A 19,695-nucleotide genomic window follows, 5' to 3' on the forward strand; every position below is an offset into this window, starting at 1 on the left:
GGGGCACCCCACAGGTAAGAGGGGCCGCTGATGAGAAGAATTCTCCTAGCTGGACTGAGGCCATGTTTAGACGGAGAGAGTCTGAACAGAAACCGCAAAAGTCGTCTTGCGGTCTCACTTCAAATTTTGCGTTTAGACTAGTGTTTTGGGATGGAATTCTGCGTGCAGACGAGGCTGTAAAGACTCGAGACGACGGAGCCCCGCTGTCACACGATTGGCGCAGATGTCACATGACCAGAAACGTCAGTGGCCAATCAGATCGCCTCAGGTCGTTGAGACAACCAGACGTGCTGTGAAGACCCGCCCTACTCTGCCTCTGATTCGCAGACTGTGGGTGGGGGAATGTGATTGGACCAAAGCAGAGTCACTCACAGACAGTGGCTCCAGTCACTAATAGTTGCGATAGCCGCGGGACAGATTCTTGTGTATTTAAAAGTACTGCCAATGTAGCCTTCAGGTGATCGCCATGGATAGAATCAGACATGCTTTGTTTACGCTTCTAGGCTACTGGCATCTGGCGCATGCCTGTGATGTAAGCAGTACGCGACGAGAGCCTTGACAACCCTTTCGTCATAGTTTTATGCGGTTTGACAGTTTAGATGATAGCGCAAAGGTTTATCGTTTCTAGGAATTCCACCCAGGAAGGTGGTCTCACTTTTTTGCGGATTCTCCCCGTAAAAACGTTGTTGCCGTATAAACAAAAGGCACATCCGAAAAAAAAATTTGCGGATTCACCTGCTAGCGTTTCCGTCTAAACAGGGCCTTAGAAGCTCCGGCCAGTCAGGTAGGACATGAACCAGCTTAGGGCGACACCTGTGATGCCAACATATTTTTCAAGCCGCAACAGTAGGACAGTGTGGTCTATGGTATCAAACGCGACTGTGAGGTCTAAAAGCACGAGAATGGCGGTGTAACTGAGGGGTACAATTCCCTGACTGTATTACTAGATATGATACTTACTACCACTACCTTTGTACTTAATATTCGGCCACCCAGTACTCGGCATAAATATATTATGATGAACACTGTCACGTAGATGAAACGGATCCAACACAAATGTACGAATTAGAAATAGGTCTTTATTTCTACACAGCGGTGGTGTGTAGAGCAAGCACTTAATCAAATCAATCACATTTATGAATGGGAATTAGTATGCACTTTTATGGCAAGAGTATTCGTCGGTATATCAATAGAGAATGTCCAATCTCTGAAGGCGCAGGTGGTACATATACGACCTGGAATAGTTAAGGAATAACAGCAATGATACTTTAATGATTATAGACTGGATACACTAGGGGGGGTTAATCCGGTCGCTTGTAAGCCGACAGGAGTAGGAAGGGGGGGGGGGGTAGAGTCCGGCTGCCTCATCCGGCCAAGGGTATCCCAGGTGAACCCACTGTAGTGCCGTTCAAGGCGCCGGCGATCCTTGGACCGCAGATGAAAGCAGATGGACTCTTTGTGGGCCGGCGTCCTCCGGTCCACGGAGGAGAGACGTGAAGCGACCTCGTCTTGCAGAGCGTCTCCTCACCTTGCGTCCTCTCCAGGGGGGGGGGTTCCAACACACGGCAGTGTCGGGGGTCTTTATCCATGGAATAATCAACGTATACAAAGCATAATCCGTGCCTGGGAAGGCGGGCTGTCGTCGGTAGAATAATCCGGTATACAGGTCCACTCGCTCGTCGGCTCTGGGGCTCCTCGGGTGCAATCTCACATGGGGTCGATCATCCTGGATAAGCAGCCAGTTCTCTGCCCGAAACGATGGGGTACTGACTATGGTAGTATTCTCACCGCACGAAGCACTATATATTAACAGACTATTATTAGCTTAATAGACTACGTCCAACTCGACGATATAGTGCCAAATATGACTATTCAAATATTAATATACACGATGTCTCAATACCGATGGTAGGCCGAACTTGGCCTTACTCCCACACGTGGCGTCGCGGGGAGGCTTTACGTCTGTCACTCTATTGGAGGGTAAGAAACTGGACTGAAAAGGGAAGTCCTACTTTAGTAGCGCAGTATATATACGCACTATGAACAAATAGTCCCATTAGTGGTGCGGTAGCCAGATTCCTACGCGGAACTAGGACTTGTTCGTACATGTTGAGCGGTACGTTTGAACTGGGTCTGGGGGGTATGGCAGCCTGGCACCAAGGTCTCGACCAATAGTAGAATGGAGACTATTATGGGATGTTCAGTAGGCTAGAATGGATATTCAATGCATATTGTACAAGGAATATACAAGGGATATCAGGGAATATTAGAGAATATACAAATACAATTAAATATATATATATAATAAATATATATATTCGGTTTAATCTGGCCCTTCACAACAGCCACCCCCTGATTGGTCCCAGACCTAATCAGTTAAGCAGAGACAGATTAATCGCGTTGTCTATTTACACATAAGGGTTTGCGGTAGGGGTCAGTCAACTTCACAAAGTCATAGGGTTATAGGGTCATGGTCATCATCGATTGTGTCTGGGAGTCGGGGCAGTTCTATGAGCCTCGCCACGGGACGGGTGTAAGTGCGACCCTGGACAAGCACTTCAGCTGCTCGGACCTTGCCGTCGGCACCGGTGATCACTTTGCTTACGCGGCCGGCCGGCCACATAGCTCTGGGCAGTGATTGATCAATAATCATGACGACTGTTCCTTCTGTCAAATTGTCTCTCTCCTTTACCCACTTCTGGCGGGTCTGTAGAGACGGTAGGTAGTGCAGTAGGAAACTGCTCCAAAACTTGTCGGCTAATACTTGGCTGTACCTCCACATTCGTCGGCCGTTCGCTTCTTCAGGCCGGTACATTGTCTGGGGTAATGCAGGATCTAGCCGCCCCATCAGGAGTGTGTTGGGGTCTGCGGAGATAACAGTGCTCAATCCACAGAACACAGGCTTCTTATTCTCAGCCTCCTCCTGACTGGCTTCCCTCGGGATAGGCGTGGGCCACTCTCCTTCCGGGAGCTTTAGGAATGCTGGGCCGTCACTGTAGACATTGCGACGGGTGAGGTCATCCAGGGGCATCCCCCGGGTGATGACGTCAGCTGGGTTCTGTTTTGTATCAACGTAGCGCCACTCTGTTTCTCCGGTTAACTCTTCCGTTAAGTCTTGAATCTCGGTGACTCTGACTCCCACGAAGACTTTGTACTTGCATGAGTCCGATTTGATCCAGGCGAGTACTGTCGTGGAATCTGACCACAGGATTGTTCTAGACACCGGTATGGTGAGCTCACGTTGGATGAGCGTGGCTAGGTGCGCTCCGGCTAGGGCTGCGCAGAGCTCTAGACGTGGGATAGATTGTTGCTTGCGTGGGGCTATTCTCGAGCGGGCGAGGACAAATGCTGTGTAGATCTCTCCCCCCTTTTCTTGGGCCCGCAAGTAGGCTACTGATCCGTATGCGACCTCTGAGGCGTCACTGAAGACGTGTAAGTCCATTTTACATGTCTCTGGCCTCACCGTGGGTGGGAAGTAGCTTCGGCGCATATTAACGCCTGGGAGTGAGTGGAGCTCCATCTCCCACTCTCTCCAGGTGGATGCAAGGTGTGCGGGAATGGGGTCGTCCCAGCCCTGGTCCTTGTCCCACAATGCTCGTACAATCATTTTTGCCCTGGTGGTGTACGGTAGAATACATCCTAGCGGGTCATATTGTCGGGCGAGTGTTGTGTACACACTCCGTCTGGTGGTCGGCGCCGCCGCCGGCCTTCCCTGCTCCGTAGTCAGGGGCTTGTGTCTGTAGTGAAGCGAATCTGTTTTGAATCGCCACACCAATCCCAGGGTCATCTCCTGGGCTTCTCCCGGGATTGTAGCCATCCAGGTCTCGCTGCTGGCTGCCTTGTCCTCGGAGGAGAGGCTGCGCAGTACTTGCGGATCGCTGCTGGCCCACTGCCTGAGATCAAAGCCGCCTTTGATCAATGAGGCGCGGAGTTTAATCAGGAGAGCCTCGGCTCCTTCCTGGGTTGAAAGGCTTTGTAGACAGTTGTCTACGTAGAAGCTGTTCTTTACGCTGTGTCGGACCTCTTCGTCCGCTGCTGGGTCCTCTGCTACATGTTTCTGTAGTGCAAATGTAGCACAGCAGGGGCTGCACGTCGTTCCGAAGGGGAGGACTTCCCATTGATAGATGGCTGGGTGCTCATCTCCTGGCTTCTCTCTCCATAGGAACCGTAACAGGGGCTTGTCCTCCTCTACTAATCTCACCTGCAGGAACATTCCTTTAATGTCCCCGCTGATGGCCACCTTTTCCTGGCGGAAGCGGAGTAGAACGCCGAGTAGGGAGGGGCCGAGTGTGGGACCGGGCAGTAACTCTTTATTCAGATTTTGGGATCCGATCTGGTAGCTGCAGTTAAATACTATGCGGTCTTTACCGTTGTGATGGACCTTGTGGTGAGGCACGTACCACGATTCAGTGGTCTGGTCAGCCTCTTTAATGTCCATCTTTGTGACGTGTCCCGCTGTGATGAGCTTCTCAATCTCAGCGCGGTATACACTCTCTTGGGCGGGGTTCTTGGCTAAGCGCCGCTCCGTGTTCAGCAGGTACCGTTCTGTGGCGTCTGTCTTGGCGTGGAAAGTAGGCATTCCTTCTCGCCGCAGGAGTGGCGTGGCGTATCTCAACACGCCGTTGACCGGGACTCTCTTGGTCCCTGTCTCGAGGAGGTGAATGGCGTAAATGTCATCTTTAGAGCGAATGTCTTTCTTTCCGTTCTTAAAGGGCATTTGTTCCAAGGTCCATAGCCGCTCTACGTGTTGCAGGAGTGCGGTTTCTCCCTCCGTGACTCGGGAGTGGAGACATCTAGTGGCTGTACTTCGGTTGAGAGATTTGGCGAGCGGGCCTTGGAGAGTCCATCCCAAACGGGTCTCGACTGCTGCAGGACAGCCTCGGGGTCCGGTATGAACCCGGTCTATCGGGACAATGAGGTCTGCATGGTCGGAGCCTATCAACAGGGTCGGCATAGCATTGTCTATGAGCGGGATCGGTAACTTGCGCAGATGTGCATATTTCTCCATCAGCTTGGCGACGGGGTATGTGTACCGCGACAGTCCTATTTCTTGGCTGGTGAAAGCGTCTGTAATCTGGTACCGTCGCTCAGGCTGGCCGCTTGCTGCGATAGAGAATGAGACATTCTCGCCCTTTATCGTCTTCAAATCTCGTCTTATTGTCCGAATTGTCATTTGGGTTTCGCTTCCCCGCAGCCCTAGCTGGGCCGCAGCGGAGGCGAGCAGAAGGGTCTTCTCTGACCCGTCATCGAGGACGGCGTAAGTGTCCAGGACTTTATTCTGGTAGCTTAGTGTCACGCGCACTACTTTTAGGAGTACTCGGGCTCCACTGCTGCTGGCGGGATCGATGTACATGACGCTCGCTTTGCTGCTGGATGGTGCGGGTGAAGGGCGCCGTCTGTTACTGTCGTGAAGTATGTCCAGATGGGCTCCATCGCACTTGGTGCACCTTTTCTTTAAGCGGCATTCGGCTGCCATGTGTGAGCGCGCACAGCGAAAACAGCGCTTGTTGGACTTTATCCATTGACTTGCTTCCTCCGCGTTCAGCTTGGGGAAGGAGTCACATTGCGCTAGCCAGTGTTCTTTCTCACAGTAGGGGCACACTATCTTCCACTTCTCCGTTCTGGAGGGGGTACTGTGGCTCCTGCTGCTCGGTACTGACTCCGATTGGTGCATCACAGTCACCGATCTTCTTCCATCATTTAGTCGTCTGGTTCCTTCTCTGGAGCCAGGGGTGCTCCGTCCGAATGTATCTAGCCGTAGGCTGCTGACTTCTCTCGCCAGGAAGTCTGCTAGATCGAGGAGGTTCGGTTCGGGGCCATTCGGGTCTCGGTGGTCTCTCTGCCGCCTAAAACGCTCCTGTCGAGCGGGCGGCAGCTTCTCCAAGATCCTTTCCACATTTGAGTTGCCGTAAAGTTCATGCCTCCCCTTCTCTCTCTGCGCTCCCAACATCCCTACCAGGGACTGCACTCTGATGGACAGGTCGTCCAGTGCTCGATTGTCTATTGCTGGGGGTAAGCGGTCGATGTGTCGGATCTCCTGGATCACGTAATCCCATATGCGCCCATACCTCTGGTCCAATGCTACCAGCGCTGCTGTGTATGGGGTGGTGGAAGTCGCGTAGGCGAGCGCTATATTATGTGCGCGGGGTACCTTTAAGTGCTTCAGTAGGATGGCGTATTTATGGCGTTCATCCAATACATCCACCAACATGGTTTCCAGACACATGCGGAGTTCTGTATACTGGGCCCGGTTCTCTTGGGTGAAGTCGGGTACCATAGGCGTGCCAATGTATGACGCTGACTGTGGATACATCGGCGAGCGTTGGGGGAGAGGCCTCCTAGGCGAGTCTCCTCCCGCTCCTTGGTATGGGCTGGTACTGGCAGTGTACCATGGCCCGCTTGTCCAGGTGCTGTTCCTCGGTGCGGGTCGTGCGTCGTGCTCACCCGGGTATAGAGTCGGGGGTCTGTAGCGCAGCTCCGCGGGAGTATAGCCTGGGCTGTACCGGACCTCCTGGTCCGGTAGAGTACTGTGCTGTCTTCGGGCGTGGTTCTCCTCCTCTTCCTCTTCGTCTTCAGTTAGGTCATCCAGTGCTTGTAGTCTCTGGTTTAGCCTCTCCACAGGATATGCTGCTCCTTCCCGGTTGCTAGGTCTCGCTTGGACCGGTGGGGGGAGGTGGTCTGTGGGGGGTATAGACCTCGTCTGTTGGTCAAGTTCAGGGTTGTTTACTCGGCTAGGGGATGCCGCCCTGGAGGTGTGTCTAGACGAGTTCCTGGAGCCTCTGGCGGAGGGAGAGGGTGTTGTCCGTCTGATCAGCTGTTCTATTAGTTGCGCTTGCTGTCTGTCGCGCTCTGCGTCCCGTAGAGCACCAGCAGCTGATCGCTGGCTGTCTGCTCGGTCTCGGGCCACATTCTCTTCCCTCTGAATGCGTCTTATTTCTAGACGTATATGCTCTTCTTCGCTCCGCTGCTGGATCTGCAGTCGGTCGCGTTCAGCAGCGGCGTTCAGGCTGATGAGGAAGGCCTGCTGTAGGGTCCTCTCTGCCTCGCTGGGAGAAGGCGGTTGTATAGGGGAGCCTTCCCTCGGGGTACTCCTTGCGGAGCCTTGGAGCTCTATCTCCACGGTGCTCTCCCCGTCTTCTTCCGTGCCGAGTTCTCTCTCGGTAGCGTTGTATTCCTCCCGGGACTCATCGGAGACTACTTCTTCAGTACTGGCGGGGTGTGAAGTCATGTCTGGTTCCCACTGGTCCCCACCGTGAACTTGGTCAGTTACATTAGAACCCGTAGGGGCCTCTATGGTCGGGGTAGTCTGGGCGTTGGGGTTAGACATACTTTTACTTTCTAGTTTTACCGCGTTTACTGTTAGTAGAAGACTAGGTTGTTGACTGACAGCGTAAGCCTCTAAGTACTGAGGGAGCCGTCGTTCGCGCTGCGGGCGTTGGTTAGGAGGATCGTTTCGTGGAGTGTTCATCATAGGCCATTTCAATATTAATAACACTATATTAATATTACACTAATTACCCTCCGGCTCGAAGGACCAATTGTAACTGAGGGGTACAATTCCCTGACTGTATTACTAGATATGATACTTACTACCACTACCTTTGTACTTAATATTCGGCCACCCAGTACTCGGCATAAATATATTATGATGAACACTGTCACGTAGATGAAACGGATCCAACACAAATGTACGAATTAGAAATAGGTCTTTATTTCTACACAGCGATGGTGTGTAGAGCAAGCACTTAATCAAATCAATCACATTTATGAATGGGAATTAGTATGCACTTTTATGGCAAGAGTATTCGTCGGTATATCAATAGAGAATGTCCAATCTCTGAAGGCGCAGGTGGTACATATACGACCTGGAATAGTTAAGGAATAACAGCAATGATACTTTAATGATTATAGACTGGATACACTAGGGGGGGTTAATCCGGTCGCTTGTAAGCCGACAGGAGTAGGAAGGGGGGGGGGGGGGTAGAGTCCGGCTGCCTCATCCGGCCAAGGGTATCCCAGGTGAACCCACTGTAGTGCCGTTCAAGGCGCCGGCGATCCTTGGACCGCAGATGAAAGCAGATGGACTCTTTGTGGGCCGGCGTCCTCCGGTCCACGGAGGAGAGACGTGAAGCGACCTCGTCTTGCAGAGCGTCTCCTCACCTTGCGTCCTCTCCAGGGGGGGGGGTTCCAACACACGGCAGTGTCGGGGGTCTTTATCCATGGAATAATCAACGTATACAAAGCATAATCCGTGCCTGGGAAGGCGGGCTGTCGTCGGCAGAATAATCCGGTATACAGGTCCACTCGCTCGTCGGCTCTGGGGCTCCTCGGGTGCAATCTCACATGGGGTCGATCATCCTGGATAAGCAGCCAGTTCTCTGCCCGAAACGATGGGGTACTGACTACGGTAGTATTCTCACCGCACGAAGCACTATATATTAACAGACTATTATTAGCTTAATAGACTACGTCCAACTCGACGATATAGTGCCAAATATGACTATTCAAATATTAATATACACGATGTCTCAATACCGATGGTAGGCCGAACTTGGCCTTACTCCCACACGTGGCGTCGCGGGGAGGCTTTACGTCTGTCACTCTATTGGAGGGTAAGAAACTGGACTGAAAAGGGAAGTCCTACTTTAGTAGCGCAGTATATATACGCACTATGAACAAATAGTCCCATTAGTGGTGCGGTAGCCAGATTCCTACGCGGAACTAGGACTTGTTCGTACATGTTGAGCGGTACGTTTGAACTGGGTCTGGGGGGTATGGCAGCCTGGCACCAAGGTCTCGACCAATAGTAGAATGGAGACTATTATGGGATGTTCAGTAGGCTAGAATGGATATTCAATGCATATTGTACAAGGAATATACAAGGGATATCAGGGAATATTAGAGAATATACAAATACAATTAAATATATATATATAATAAATATATATATTCGGTTTAATCTGGCCCTTCACAACAGGCGGGATTTCCAGAATCAGCAGCTAAAATGAGATCATTAACACATTAATTGCCAATCACGAGTGTACTTGTGGAAAAAGCGCCGCCAGAGATATCTTGTAACGTGGATCAATATACACACCTCGAGTGCATGGGATCGCTTTCGAGACGCAAGAATCAATAGGCTTTCTGCGTTTATTGCGTCATACAAACAGAAAATGGATCTAGCGGATCAACATCAAATAATTGAAAAGAATTATCTCCAGACTCATCGGCCAGAGGTAAGAGGAATCTAACGTTATTTCCAGCTCGATTGTCCATTTATTTCATTGCAATCCATCTGATCAACGTATGGTGTCTTACTAAAGAAAGCCGTTACTGACAATCAGTGGCGAATCCTCCTGGAAGCCAAGGGATGCCAGGCTTCCCCATTATTAAAATATGAATTAATATGAAATATGAAATATGAAATATGAAATATGAAAAGAAAAAGAAAATATTAAAATAAAAATAATATATATATATTTTTGATATAGTTTACAATAATAATAAAAAATCATTATTTTTCATCTCTGTGTTATAATTTTTTTTTTTAAATGTCTCCCTCTTATCCTTCTCACTCTCTAACACACTGTCAGACTCACTGAGCAGAGGCAGTCACTCTGTGCTCACTGCAGCAGAGGAGGCAGAGGGGAGGTGTCTTTCTCTAGCATCCACCATGTGATTCATGCTTGTGGAGTCCAAAACCAATAATAGCCAATAAGATTTGAGCTTAGCAAAGCGCTAACCACACATTAAAACGGGTCCGTCAGCAAACTAAGTACTCTAGCCTCTGCACATTTGCCGCCCTGGAGGCGGGCCAGTCCAGAACGTTTCCACCGATTGACCAATCATATCACATTAAAAGCTAAACGTGACGACGTCATCGCCTCGGTGAAACTGCGTTGGGGAAAATATACACGCCTCGCGGCCACGTTCTAATCAAAACAACAATACGAGGGAACCCCGGAGATAGCTAGCTAACGTTATTTGAGTCTTAATGTCTAAACAAACAGCATTGTTTGATTGATTGAAATTTGGATTCCTCTCTCGGATTAATTCATTGAGGAGACCTGAAATTCGCTCAGCTGCAGAAGAGTTTAGGAGAATACCTGAATACCCACAGGACTTGGAGAACTTTGTGATTGTGGACGTTGCTTTATTTTACTTTGCAGCGTCAGCTGCAACAATGGTGACTGCGAGTACCTAATAACCTAATAACTTTTCATAAGTGATGCCGCTGTGTGTGTGTGTGTGTGTGTGTGTGTGTGTGTGTGTGTGTGTGTGTGTGTGTGTGTGTGTGTGTGTGTGTGTGTGTGTGTGTGTGTGTGTGTGTGTGTGTGTGTGTGTGTGTGTGTGTGTGTGTGTGTGTGTGTGTGTGTGTGTGTGTGTGTGTGTGTGTGTGGGGAGCCATACTGTATATTCTGCTGTGTCATATCATACTGTGTTATTGTGTTGATGGGGCGGCGCCGACTCGCCGAGTCATACTGTACTGCTTGTGTTTGATGGGCCGAGCCACAGGCTACTGTATACATGTATGTTCTGCCATGTCAGCAATATCTTGCAAAACGCTGAGAAACGCTCCGACGGCGACATCAGGCCATATCTCTATCTATCTCTCTCTCTCTCTCTCTCTGATTCATAATCAACCAGACCTCCTGCAGGCAACCACTGTATGTGTGTGTATATATATTTGTGTTGTGTGTGTGTAATATTCAGAAAGAGAGGGAGAGAGAGAGCGAGGGAGGGAGAAATATATTATATATATTATTTGGCTTAAATATGAACAGAATTTAATAAGAAAAATATTTATAAATATTTTTTTGGCATCCTCTGTTATTTTACCCACGCGACGCCACTGCTGACAATCAAGGAATCATAAACGACCCCCCCCCCCCTTTCCTTCACGCATGATGGAGCATAATGTATAGCGATCATATGCATTTGACATTTTTAATATAGCGTGTATAGGGACGAAACGCCAATCGATAATGTATAATATGCGATGCGGCCTATAACGCGCGTTCTAGGAATTACTGCTATACACTAGGGCTGTCCCCGACTAAGGATTTGGATAGTCGACTATGATTGGCCGAAATTAGCCGATAGTCGACTATGAAGAAAAAAAACGTGAAAAATAAATCTATAGTTTAAAAAAAATTTAAAATTATCATTCCATTTGGGCTGTGGGGGTGCTTAACACTTTAACTGCCACACACGAGATATCTCGGGTTTATTTTTATGTGGTTGAAAGCCACTCACGAGATTTCTCTGATTTTTTTTTTTTTTTTATCGATCTGAAATCATATTGCATCACGCGAGCCTACCCGAGTATACACGAGTGGAAAAAAGCGCCCCCTATCGTCTCCCAGATGACATAAGGGATTTTGGAATGGACTCAATGAAAATGAATGGGGGAAAAAAAACGGTACTCCACATTTTCCAGTCCACTGATCCAGCCGGGGTTACCACAGTTCATTCTGGAGCCTCTGAGACGCGCGGAATCATGTACTGCACTGTACACACGGTGGATCTATACACTTATCGATTTTTTCGAATGGTGATCAGGAATTGGAATATACCAGTTGGATACCATCTGATGTCAGGTAAGGAATCTATGTTATCAGTGTTAGGATAATCAGACTAATTTTGATGAAGTTATAAGCTGTTTTGTGAAATGGGCTCTTTCGGTTTCACTGTAAAAGTCCAAGAGGAAATCAACACGGCGATTATCCGTGCGCGGCCCGAATGTGCTTGCGTGCACGTATAATATTGATCATCTAGCGTTTATTTGAAAACGATTCATAAATAGGCAGACGAATATCAACGTTGTGGAATATTCCAGTAAAAGACGATTTTCATAGAATGGTCCAGAATGAACTGTTTTTTATCTCAAAACGGGTGCTTTTCTAAATGCTCTAAAACGGAAATGACGCGATAAAAAACCAATCTGCCTCGACAGCACTGACTGGAAAATAGTCTTTGATAAGCGACGGGCAGATTAGACACATAGCCATAATTTAAAACATAGATTAGGCGATATTAACGTTAACATTGAAGTGGATCAAGGGGGTAAAAAGGAAAACCCGGCGTGGCACTCAAAGTGTTAATGTCTGAAGGAGGCGACGGAAGGCTTCTTGTCCTCTGCAAAAGCATGCAATTGGTCCACTAATGCAGTGATTCCCAACCTGGGGTCCGCCAGGGGGCGCAGGGGGTCCGCCAGACCACAGATGATTTGAGGTATTTTTTTTTTTTTTTTTTTTCCCTTTCAGAGAAATATTTAATTAGTATATTTTTATCATCAGAAGCATGAATAGTCTCTCCACTACAATAAAAAATAAAGATAAATAAATAAACATCTAGACATGATTTTTGAACGTTAACGGTAGGCTAAACCGGGTAGCCGCTAAAACGCGAATCAGTTGACTATCACTTTCCGTAGCTAGCCTAGCACGCTAGTTAACTTTCTCGGCTCGTCTGCAGTCAGCCGCCAGAGGCGAAAATTTGTGACAAACGAAAAGGAGATGACGGCAGCTCATCTGCAAAAAAAGTTAGGACCTACAGCAATCGCGAAAATTACATCACCATGGGCTTCACTGAGGGACCAGACAAACAACCTGAGTGTGTGATTTGTGGAGAAAAGTTGGCAAACTCGAGCCTCAAGCCCAGCAAGCTGAAGAGACATCAGGCGTCTAAGCACCCAGAAACCGTTGGGAAGGATCCGGACTTTTTTTGGAGGAAAGAACAGTCTCTCAAGGCGAACAAGCCCGTTGATGTTAGAGTAGCGTGGAGCAGGGGTGGCAGTGATTTACAGAAGGCTACCGAAGCCTCCTTTGAGTGTTCGCTTTTAATTGCAAAAGCAAAGAAACCGCACAATATTGGCGAGCAGCTCATCAAACCAGCCTGCATCAAAATGGTTTAGAAACTGTGCGGCCCACAGGTGGCGGATAAACTAAAATCAGTACCACTCTCGAACAATGTAGTGAAAGACCGAATTGATAAGATGTCAAGTGATTGCGAGCAGCAGCTGTCAGAAAAGCTTAGAAAGGGTCCATTTGCCATATAACTTGATGAAACTACAACTGTCGCAGACGAGGCTGTGCTCATTGTTTATGTGCAGTATATCGAAAATGAGGATCTGAAGCAGGACATTCTCATGTCAGTCAACCTTACTACCACCACTCGAGGTGAGGATATTTTTACTGCAGTGGATTCTTACTTCATTCAACATAAATGCAAACCGTTCACCATTAGGGCCTGATTTGAGAGGATGAATACAGGATTTGAATATTGGCCAACATTTTGAAATACATATGGTGCAAGATGAGATTTGTTGATTGAAGGCACAAGTCAAAGAAGCATAGTGGGTCTAATTATGATGCATATGCCTGTGTATAAGCAGTTTGTTATTAAAATGACCAAAAAAAAGTATTTTATGGTATTTTATTAGGAGGGGGGTCCAGGAATTTCATCAGAGATGTTTGGGGGTCCCTGGGGGAAAAAAGGTTGGGAACCCCTGCACTAATGGATACATCTTGATATTTGTCTAGTCTAGTGTGTTCATTAGATGGGTGAAATCCTCTTTCAGTGCCTCTGTGCCTGTTTTCTTAGGCAGTTAGCCTCTGGTATGCGTGCCATTAGCGTTAGCAACGCTGCTTCTAGGCCTTTTTTGTTTTGGAAAGAATGATAATTTTTTTTTTTATTATTATACTTTTTTTTATTTATTTTATTTTATTTATTCAGCATACGCTGCAAATCGATTCTCTGCTGTTTTAACAGATTTTCATCTGTGTTTTGCCTATATTTGATTGTTTTTATTGATGACTAATTTGATTAGTTCTGAAAAGGAAAGGAAAATAATATAGAAAAAGCCCATGCATCGTAATTCATATCACAATCACAACATTCAGCTAAAGTAACCGCTATGCGGTTTGTTTGTTAACACTTTCAGTGCCACCAGGTGGCACCAGAGTTAGTGCTTGAATGCCACCATCCACTTTAATGTTAACGTTATATCGCCTAATCTATGTTTTAAATTATGGCTATGTGTCTAATCTGCCCGTCGCTTATCAAAGAATCATTTTCCAGTCAGTGCTGTCAAGGCAGATTGTTTTTTTATCGCTTCATTTCCGTTTGAGAGCATTTTGAAAAGCACCCGTTTTGAGGTAAAAAAACAGCCCATTCTGGGCCATTCTGTGATAATCGTCTTTTACTGGAATATTCCAGAACGTTGATATTTGTCGGCCTATTTATGAATCGTTTTCAAATAAACGCTAGATGATCAATATTATACGTACACGCACGCCCATTCGAGGCGCGCGCTGATAATAGCCGTGTTCATTTCCTCATGGATTTTACAGTGAAACCGATAGAGGACATTTCACAAAACAGCTTATATCTTCATCAAAATGAGTCTGATTATCCTAACACTGATAACATAGATTCCTTACCTGACATCAGATGGTATCCAACTGGTATATTCCAATTCCTGATCACCATTCGAAAAAATCGATAAGTGTATAGATCTAACGTGTATACAGTAGAACTCATGATCCGCGGCGCTCAGAGGATCCATAATGAACTGTGGTAACCCCGGCTGCATCAGTGGACTGGAAAATATGGAGTACAGGATTTTTCCCCCCATCCATTTTCATTGAGTCCATTCCAAAATCCCTTATGTCATCTGGGAGACGATAGGGGGCGCTTTTTTCCACATCTGATCGCCGGCGGCTCTCGGGTAGACTAGGGTAGGCTCGCGTGATGCAATATGATTTCAGATTGCTAAAAAAATAATAATAATAATAATTTCCGAGAAATCTCGTGAGTGGCTTTCAACATAACTATTATAAATCCGAGAAAACTCGTGAGTGGCATAGAAAGTGTTAATGTAGAATTTTTACATTGTGGACCAGGGAACATGCCATAGTCTGTACAAGGTCATCAGGTTTACAGAGGACTGGGATTGAATTCCTTAAAGGAACACACGCTTACCGTCTCCTTCAGAGTCAGATAAGAAGATATAGATTCCAATTTCCTCTCTGTGCTTTAAGTAGAAAGCTATCCGGCTGCAAACTAGCCTACCTTAGCACAAATGACTGGAAGTGGATACGGACCACGAGCCTAGCTTAAAACTCCGGGAGTGATGTTTTTGACCCACAGCTAGGCTAGTTTGCTATATCTGCTTCCAATCATTTGTGCTAAGCTAGGCTAGCATGCAGCCGGATAGCTTTCTACTTAACACAAAGAGAGGAAATTGGTATCTATCTTGTCTGACTCTGGAGAAGACGGTAAGCTCATAATAATTGCCGTGTTCCTTTAAGACCTCCACACACACACACACACACAGACACACACTTACACCGGGTCACGTGGTGCTTTTTCGTCCCAGGGGAGTGAATCTCCTAAATTAGCCTGTTGACGGTCCTCTGGCCATGAATAATCTGTTATCAGTACACCTCCCAAACCAGAGAGAATTGAAATCATGAGATGTGTGTGGCGCAAGTCCAATTGGTTCACCAGAGTGTAGAGATTTTATTAGGCACCCAAATGATCTGACAACATATTGAATATAAATTAATTGATCGTAATATGATTACCGACATATTATATTGATAATGTATGAATATGATATAGTATAATGAATCATAATGAATAATCATAATAACTAAAGAAGAGTTTTGTTGTTGTTTCCTAAGGTGGGATTCTACAATGCTGTTGCTATTCCATGCTATACAACACTATCGGAGCTGTTCCCTCCATCCAACCCTCTGCTAAATGCCTGCAAGTGAGTATCTATCCCTCCTTGAAACCCTTGGAATTTAGATTCCTAGGCAATAACGTGTCCACCTGTATGTACTGTATGTGTGTGTGTGTGTGTGTGTGTGTGCCTGCGTCCATGTGTGTCCGTGGATGTGGGTGAAGGTACACAGGTTTCCTTGCTTTGTGTGTGTGTGTGTGTGTGTGTGTGTGTGTGTGTGTGTGTGTGTGTGTGTGTGTGTGTGTGTGTGTGTGTGTGTGTGTGTGTGTGTGTGTGTGTGTGTGTGTATGTGTAGATTGTTTATCAGTATCACATTTCACGTTGCCGCCTCCCCTGCGTAACCCCGTGCTTTGCAGCCTTTGCGACCTTGATCCGCGGGGAATGCAAACAAAGCGAGTGGTGCAATATGAACGCCTGGCCCCCCTGACACCGTGTGCGCTGCCAGGGGCAGGCCGGGCGGCAAGGGCCAGCCGCTTCGGAGCCCGGTGACGTGCCGTCGGATCAGCCACAAGTGTGTAAACTCATGAAGTTGGCTAATTGAACGGAATGGCCTGAAAGGGCAGAGGCAGGTTTTTTTTCTTACATTCTTGTATCAGGCTTCATATAGCACAGAGGGGGGGGGGGGCAACAGCTCAGTAGAGTTAGAGGGATAGTCCGTCCGTTTTAACAAGCCTGTCTGAATTGTCTCAAACTGGGAGTTATTTTGCGTTCTTCCTATAAGCACTGGTACCGGTGTTTTGAAATGTAGCGATTGGTAGCCTATATTGCTAGCTCAAACCCATACAATGTTATACAATAATGAACCAGCATTATACAACAGACTGCATTTGATACAGTTGTTGTTATTAGCAAACACTGCAACAGGAAAACAGCTGTAGTCCCAAGCTGTTTCCTAGCAACACATCAAACATTCCACTGAAACTGTATGGAGGGTATTTTTTTCCAAACTACAACAGCAGACCTTGCCATAATCACGCCTCACCTTAACGGAAAATAGTGATTAAAAAATATGTTTTTGTGATCAATCTATTTTATAAGTTACGACCAACTAGGGCATTGAAAAAGTTACTTTATTGATGACATTTTCGCGTAATTTGTCAATGGGCCGCTTTCAGACCCATGGGAAAGGTGTTTGCATACTTTTCCATGGGTCTGGCATGTCAGGCTTATACTGACTTATTCCATTAAAACACTAGCATTTCTAACAAACACTAATCATTTCTACTTCCAATGTCTCAAAAACAAAAACACTGCCCTTCAGGGGGAAACTGAAATGCCTCCCAATCCGTAACCATCAGATAGGCCTCTTAAAATGTGTGGCGTCTCTAATGGACAATTATGTGGTCGCTCTCTGCCACAGACTCTTGATATAGAGACTTGTTGTTGAGCATAGTTCATTTTAGCAGCTATTTAGACTTTGTGTTTTTCTTTTAGATTAGACATTTTTTACCAGTTTTTATTGTTACATTTTAGTCATATCATTCAATGTAGTTTTCGTTCAGTTGTTTACCGACATCGTCCACTATATTTCCACTGCATCTATTGCATTTTGGTCCTTTGCCACTTTAGACACGTCCCCATAAGAAACAATGGCCTGATATCAATGTGTGTCCTGAGAACTTGAAACATGGTGAAACAAGCTGTTACCTATACCAACCCAATTCCACTGAAACAGAGGGGAATTACTGAACTCACACGTGCAGCCATTTTGCCCTTATGTCTGACTGGGTGTGTTTTGCAGGGACAACCTGGGGCAATGGGAGATGATCGTGAGGGGAGAGGCGGAGGACATCACCCTGCGTCCCTCAGACCCTGCAGATGCCAACCGGTCCCACGATTCAGGCCCCGTCAAGGTGGACAACTGACTAGAAAGCGATTGACCGGTCTCCCGCCCACGGAGTACAATCCCCTAATCCCTCCACAGACTCTTGGACTTCCTGGGAGAATGATCCCCATTTTATGTGGTGGCACCGTGGCAGGGAGAGGGAGGGTGGGGGGCAGGTGCACCGCGTGGGTAGTGAAGGTGACTTCCTTTGGTGATTTTAGATTTTTTTGTTGTTGTTAAACACACAGTTACCTCATTGGGTGACGGAGATGTCAACACTGACGGTTTGCGTGATCCCAGAGACTGACGGACAGCCAGAGGGGGAGGGACCTGAGCCCCATCGTCCTATGGCCACTCAGCCTGGGAATCCAATTGGCAGAATGGACTTCGTCTATGTGTGTGTTTTAAAACATTTTTGACGGTTGATTTATTTTGTTGTTGTTGTTTTATGTTATTTTTATTTATTATTTTTGTTATTTGACTTCAGCTGGTTTCTTCTATGGTCTTGTTATTTGCAGAAGCCTTACTCTCTGAACCTGAATATGTGAAATATTTTCGACTGTTGTCGGTTCAGCCTTTTTCTTTTTTTGTGAAATGGTACTGTTTGCTTCCTGCGGTAGATAATTTTGTTTAACACAAAACTACTTCAGAGGGTACAGAGACAGAAGGAATGTTTTAGAACAGATGCATGTCGTTAAGCCATCTTATTAAGGAGGCGGCTGCCAGAATGTTTTTCTATAACCTTTTTTTTTCTTAAGCAAAAATCTTTTTTGCAGTACTTGAATTAAAAAAAAAGCCCATTCTAGGTGGAGATTGCAGCCCCCCCCCCCCCCCCCCCCCCCCCCACAGCATATTGTGCGAAACAAAGCCTGAACTGTTACAGGAGGAGACAAATAATACACTTAAATCACACGGGAGTCACACTGCTCCAGTGCTCCACCCAGGAGTGGCCCCTGGCGCTGAGGCCCCCCCGCTGCGTACGTCAGCCGCTCGAGTGTCTGTTTAGCGTGGACCTGACCTTGGGCTGGGCAACCTGTATTTAGAACAAGCGCTGAGTTCACAAGACAAGAACATAGAAGCAACACGCAGATAGCATCAATAAGGCTCATTGACAGTCAACGTTTTGCCTCGACTGCTGACAACAGTCAGAACAATGGCCCCCTAATCCCCATTGCTTTTCTCACGCAATTGATGGATGAATGAATGGTTTTGAAACAAAAGATTTTGGGAGAAACTGAACTTCAGCCTTAGATCTTCGTTTGTGATTGTTTCTGCGAGGTTTAATATTCAGTACAATGAAATCAATCTTGATGGTATGTTGATGTAAAATTTGCCAACATTTTAGAGCTGTTGTTGTTTGCAGTTTAAAGGCCCTTTTGTTTACAGAATAGGACGTCATTATCTATATTCAAATACTGAGATATCAACACTAGGCCGACAATTTTTACTTCTGAAACTGACGTATATCATTTAAAGAATGAAACTCGTTCCTATTCCATTCTATGAGAGACGTCGGAAGCGTTTAGGCCATATCCTATTATGTCAAGTTTGCCAAGAAAACCGCTAATAACATTTGGTTGAACTTTTTTTTATATCTTTTTTTCCCCATTTCGCTAGTGATGCCAACGACTGAAAAAGGACCTCTGATCTGTAAACACACACACACATATGCATCACTTAAGATCCTGCCCCCTCAGTGTATTTCTCTGAAAGCTAAGGCTATAGAAGGCCATTTGGAGCTCAAGAGAAGAGAGGTCTGGCCCTCCCTTGGTACGCTGAAGTACATCACAAGTCTATCACTGGGTTCGCATCTCAAGAATGTAAGTTGAACATTTGCAGGCATGTTGAATAAAAAATATATATAACCTATTCGTTCCCTTTAGCTATGAAAGGAAATACATGTACATGTACCCTCCACTATGCTGACACTTTGTTCCAGAACAGAGATACACGTGGTACTATTGTATACTGTCGTATATATCTGTCCAATATGTTTCCAAGATCTTCCAAAAGACACCTTTTCTTTGTTTTTCTTTTTTATTTAATGTTTTATTTTGTCCCCAGATTGTTATTCCAGTGGACGGTGTTTCTCCCTGCTAAGATATTTTTGTGAATGACT

General features: G+C 46.4%; 1 protein-coding gene across 2 annotated transcripts in view; it reads left to right on the forward strand.

The window, feature by feature from the left end:
* Nucleotides 1-18,383, forward strand: part of pde10a (phosphodiesterase 10A) — a 251,321-nt gene extending 232,938 nt beyond the window's left edge. For both annotated transcript variants that reach the window (XM_084321416.1, XM_084321417.1), the window contains exons 21-22: nucleotides 15,690-15,778; nucleotides 17,493-18,383. In XM_084321416.1, the coding sequence (XP_084177542.1) occupies nucleotides 15,690-15,778; nucleotides 17,493-17,616 (213 nt within the window). In that variant the 3' untranslated portion in view covers nucleotides 17,617-18,383. The remainder of the gene's footprint in view (nucleotides 1-15,689; nucleotides 15,779-17,492) is intronic.
* Nucleotides 18,384-19,695: the final 1,312 nt, after the last annotated feature.

Source organism: Notolepis coatsorum, assembly GCF_963971535.1.
Source record: "Notolepis coatsorum genome assembly, chromosome: 9".
NCBI lineage: Eukaryota > Metazoa > Chordata > Actinopteri > Aulopiformes > Paralepididae > Notolepis > Notolepis coatsorum.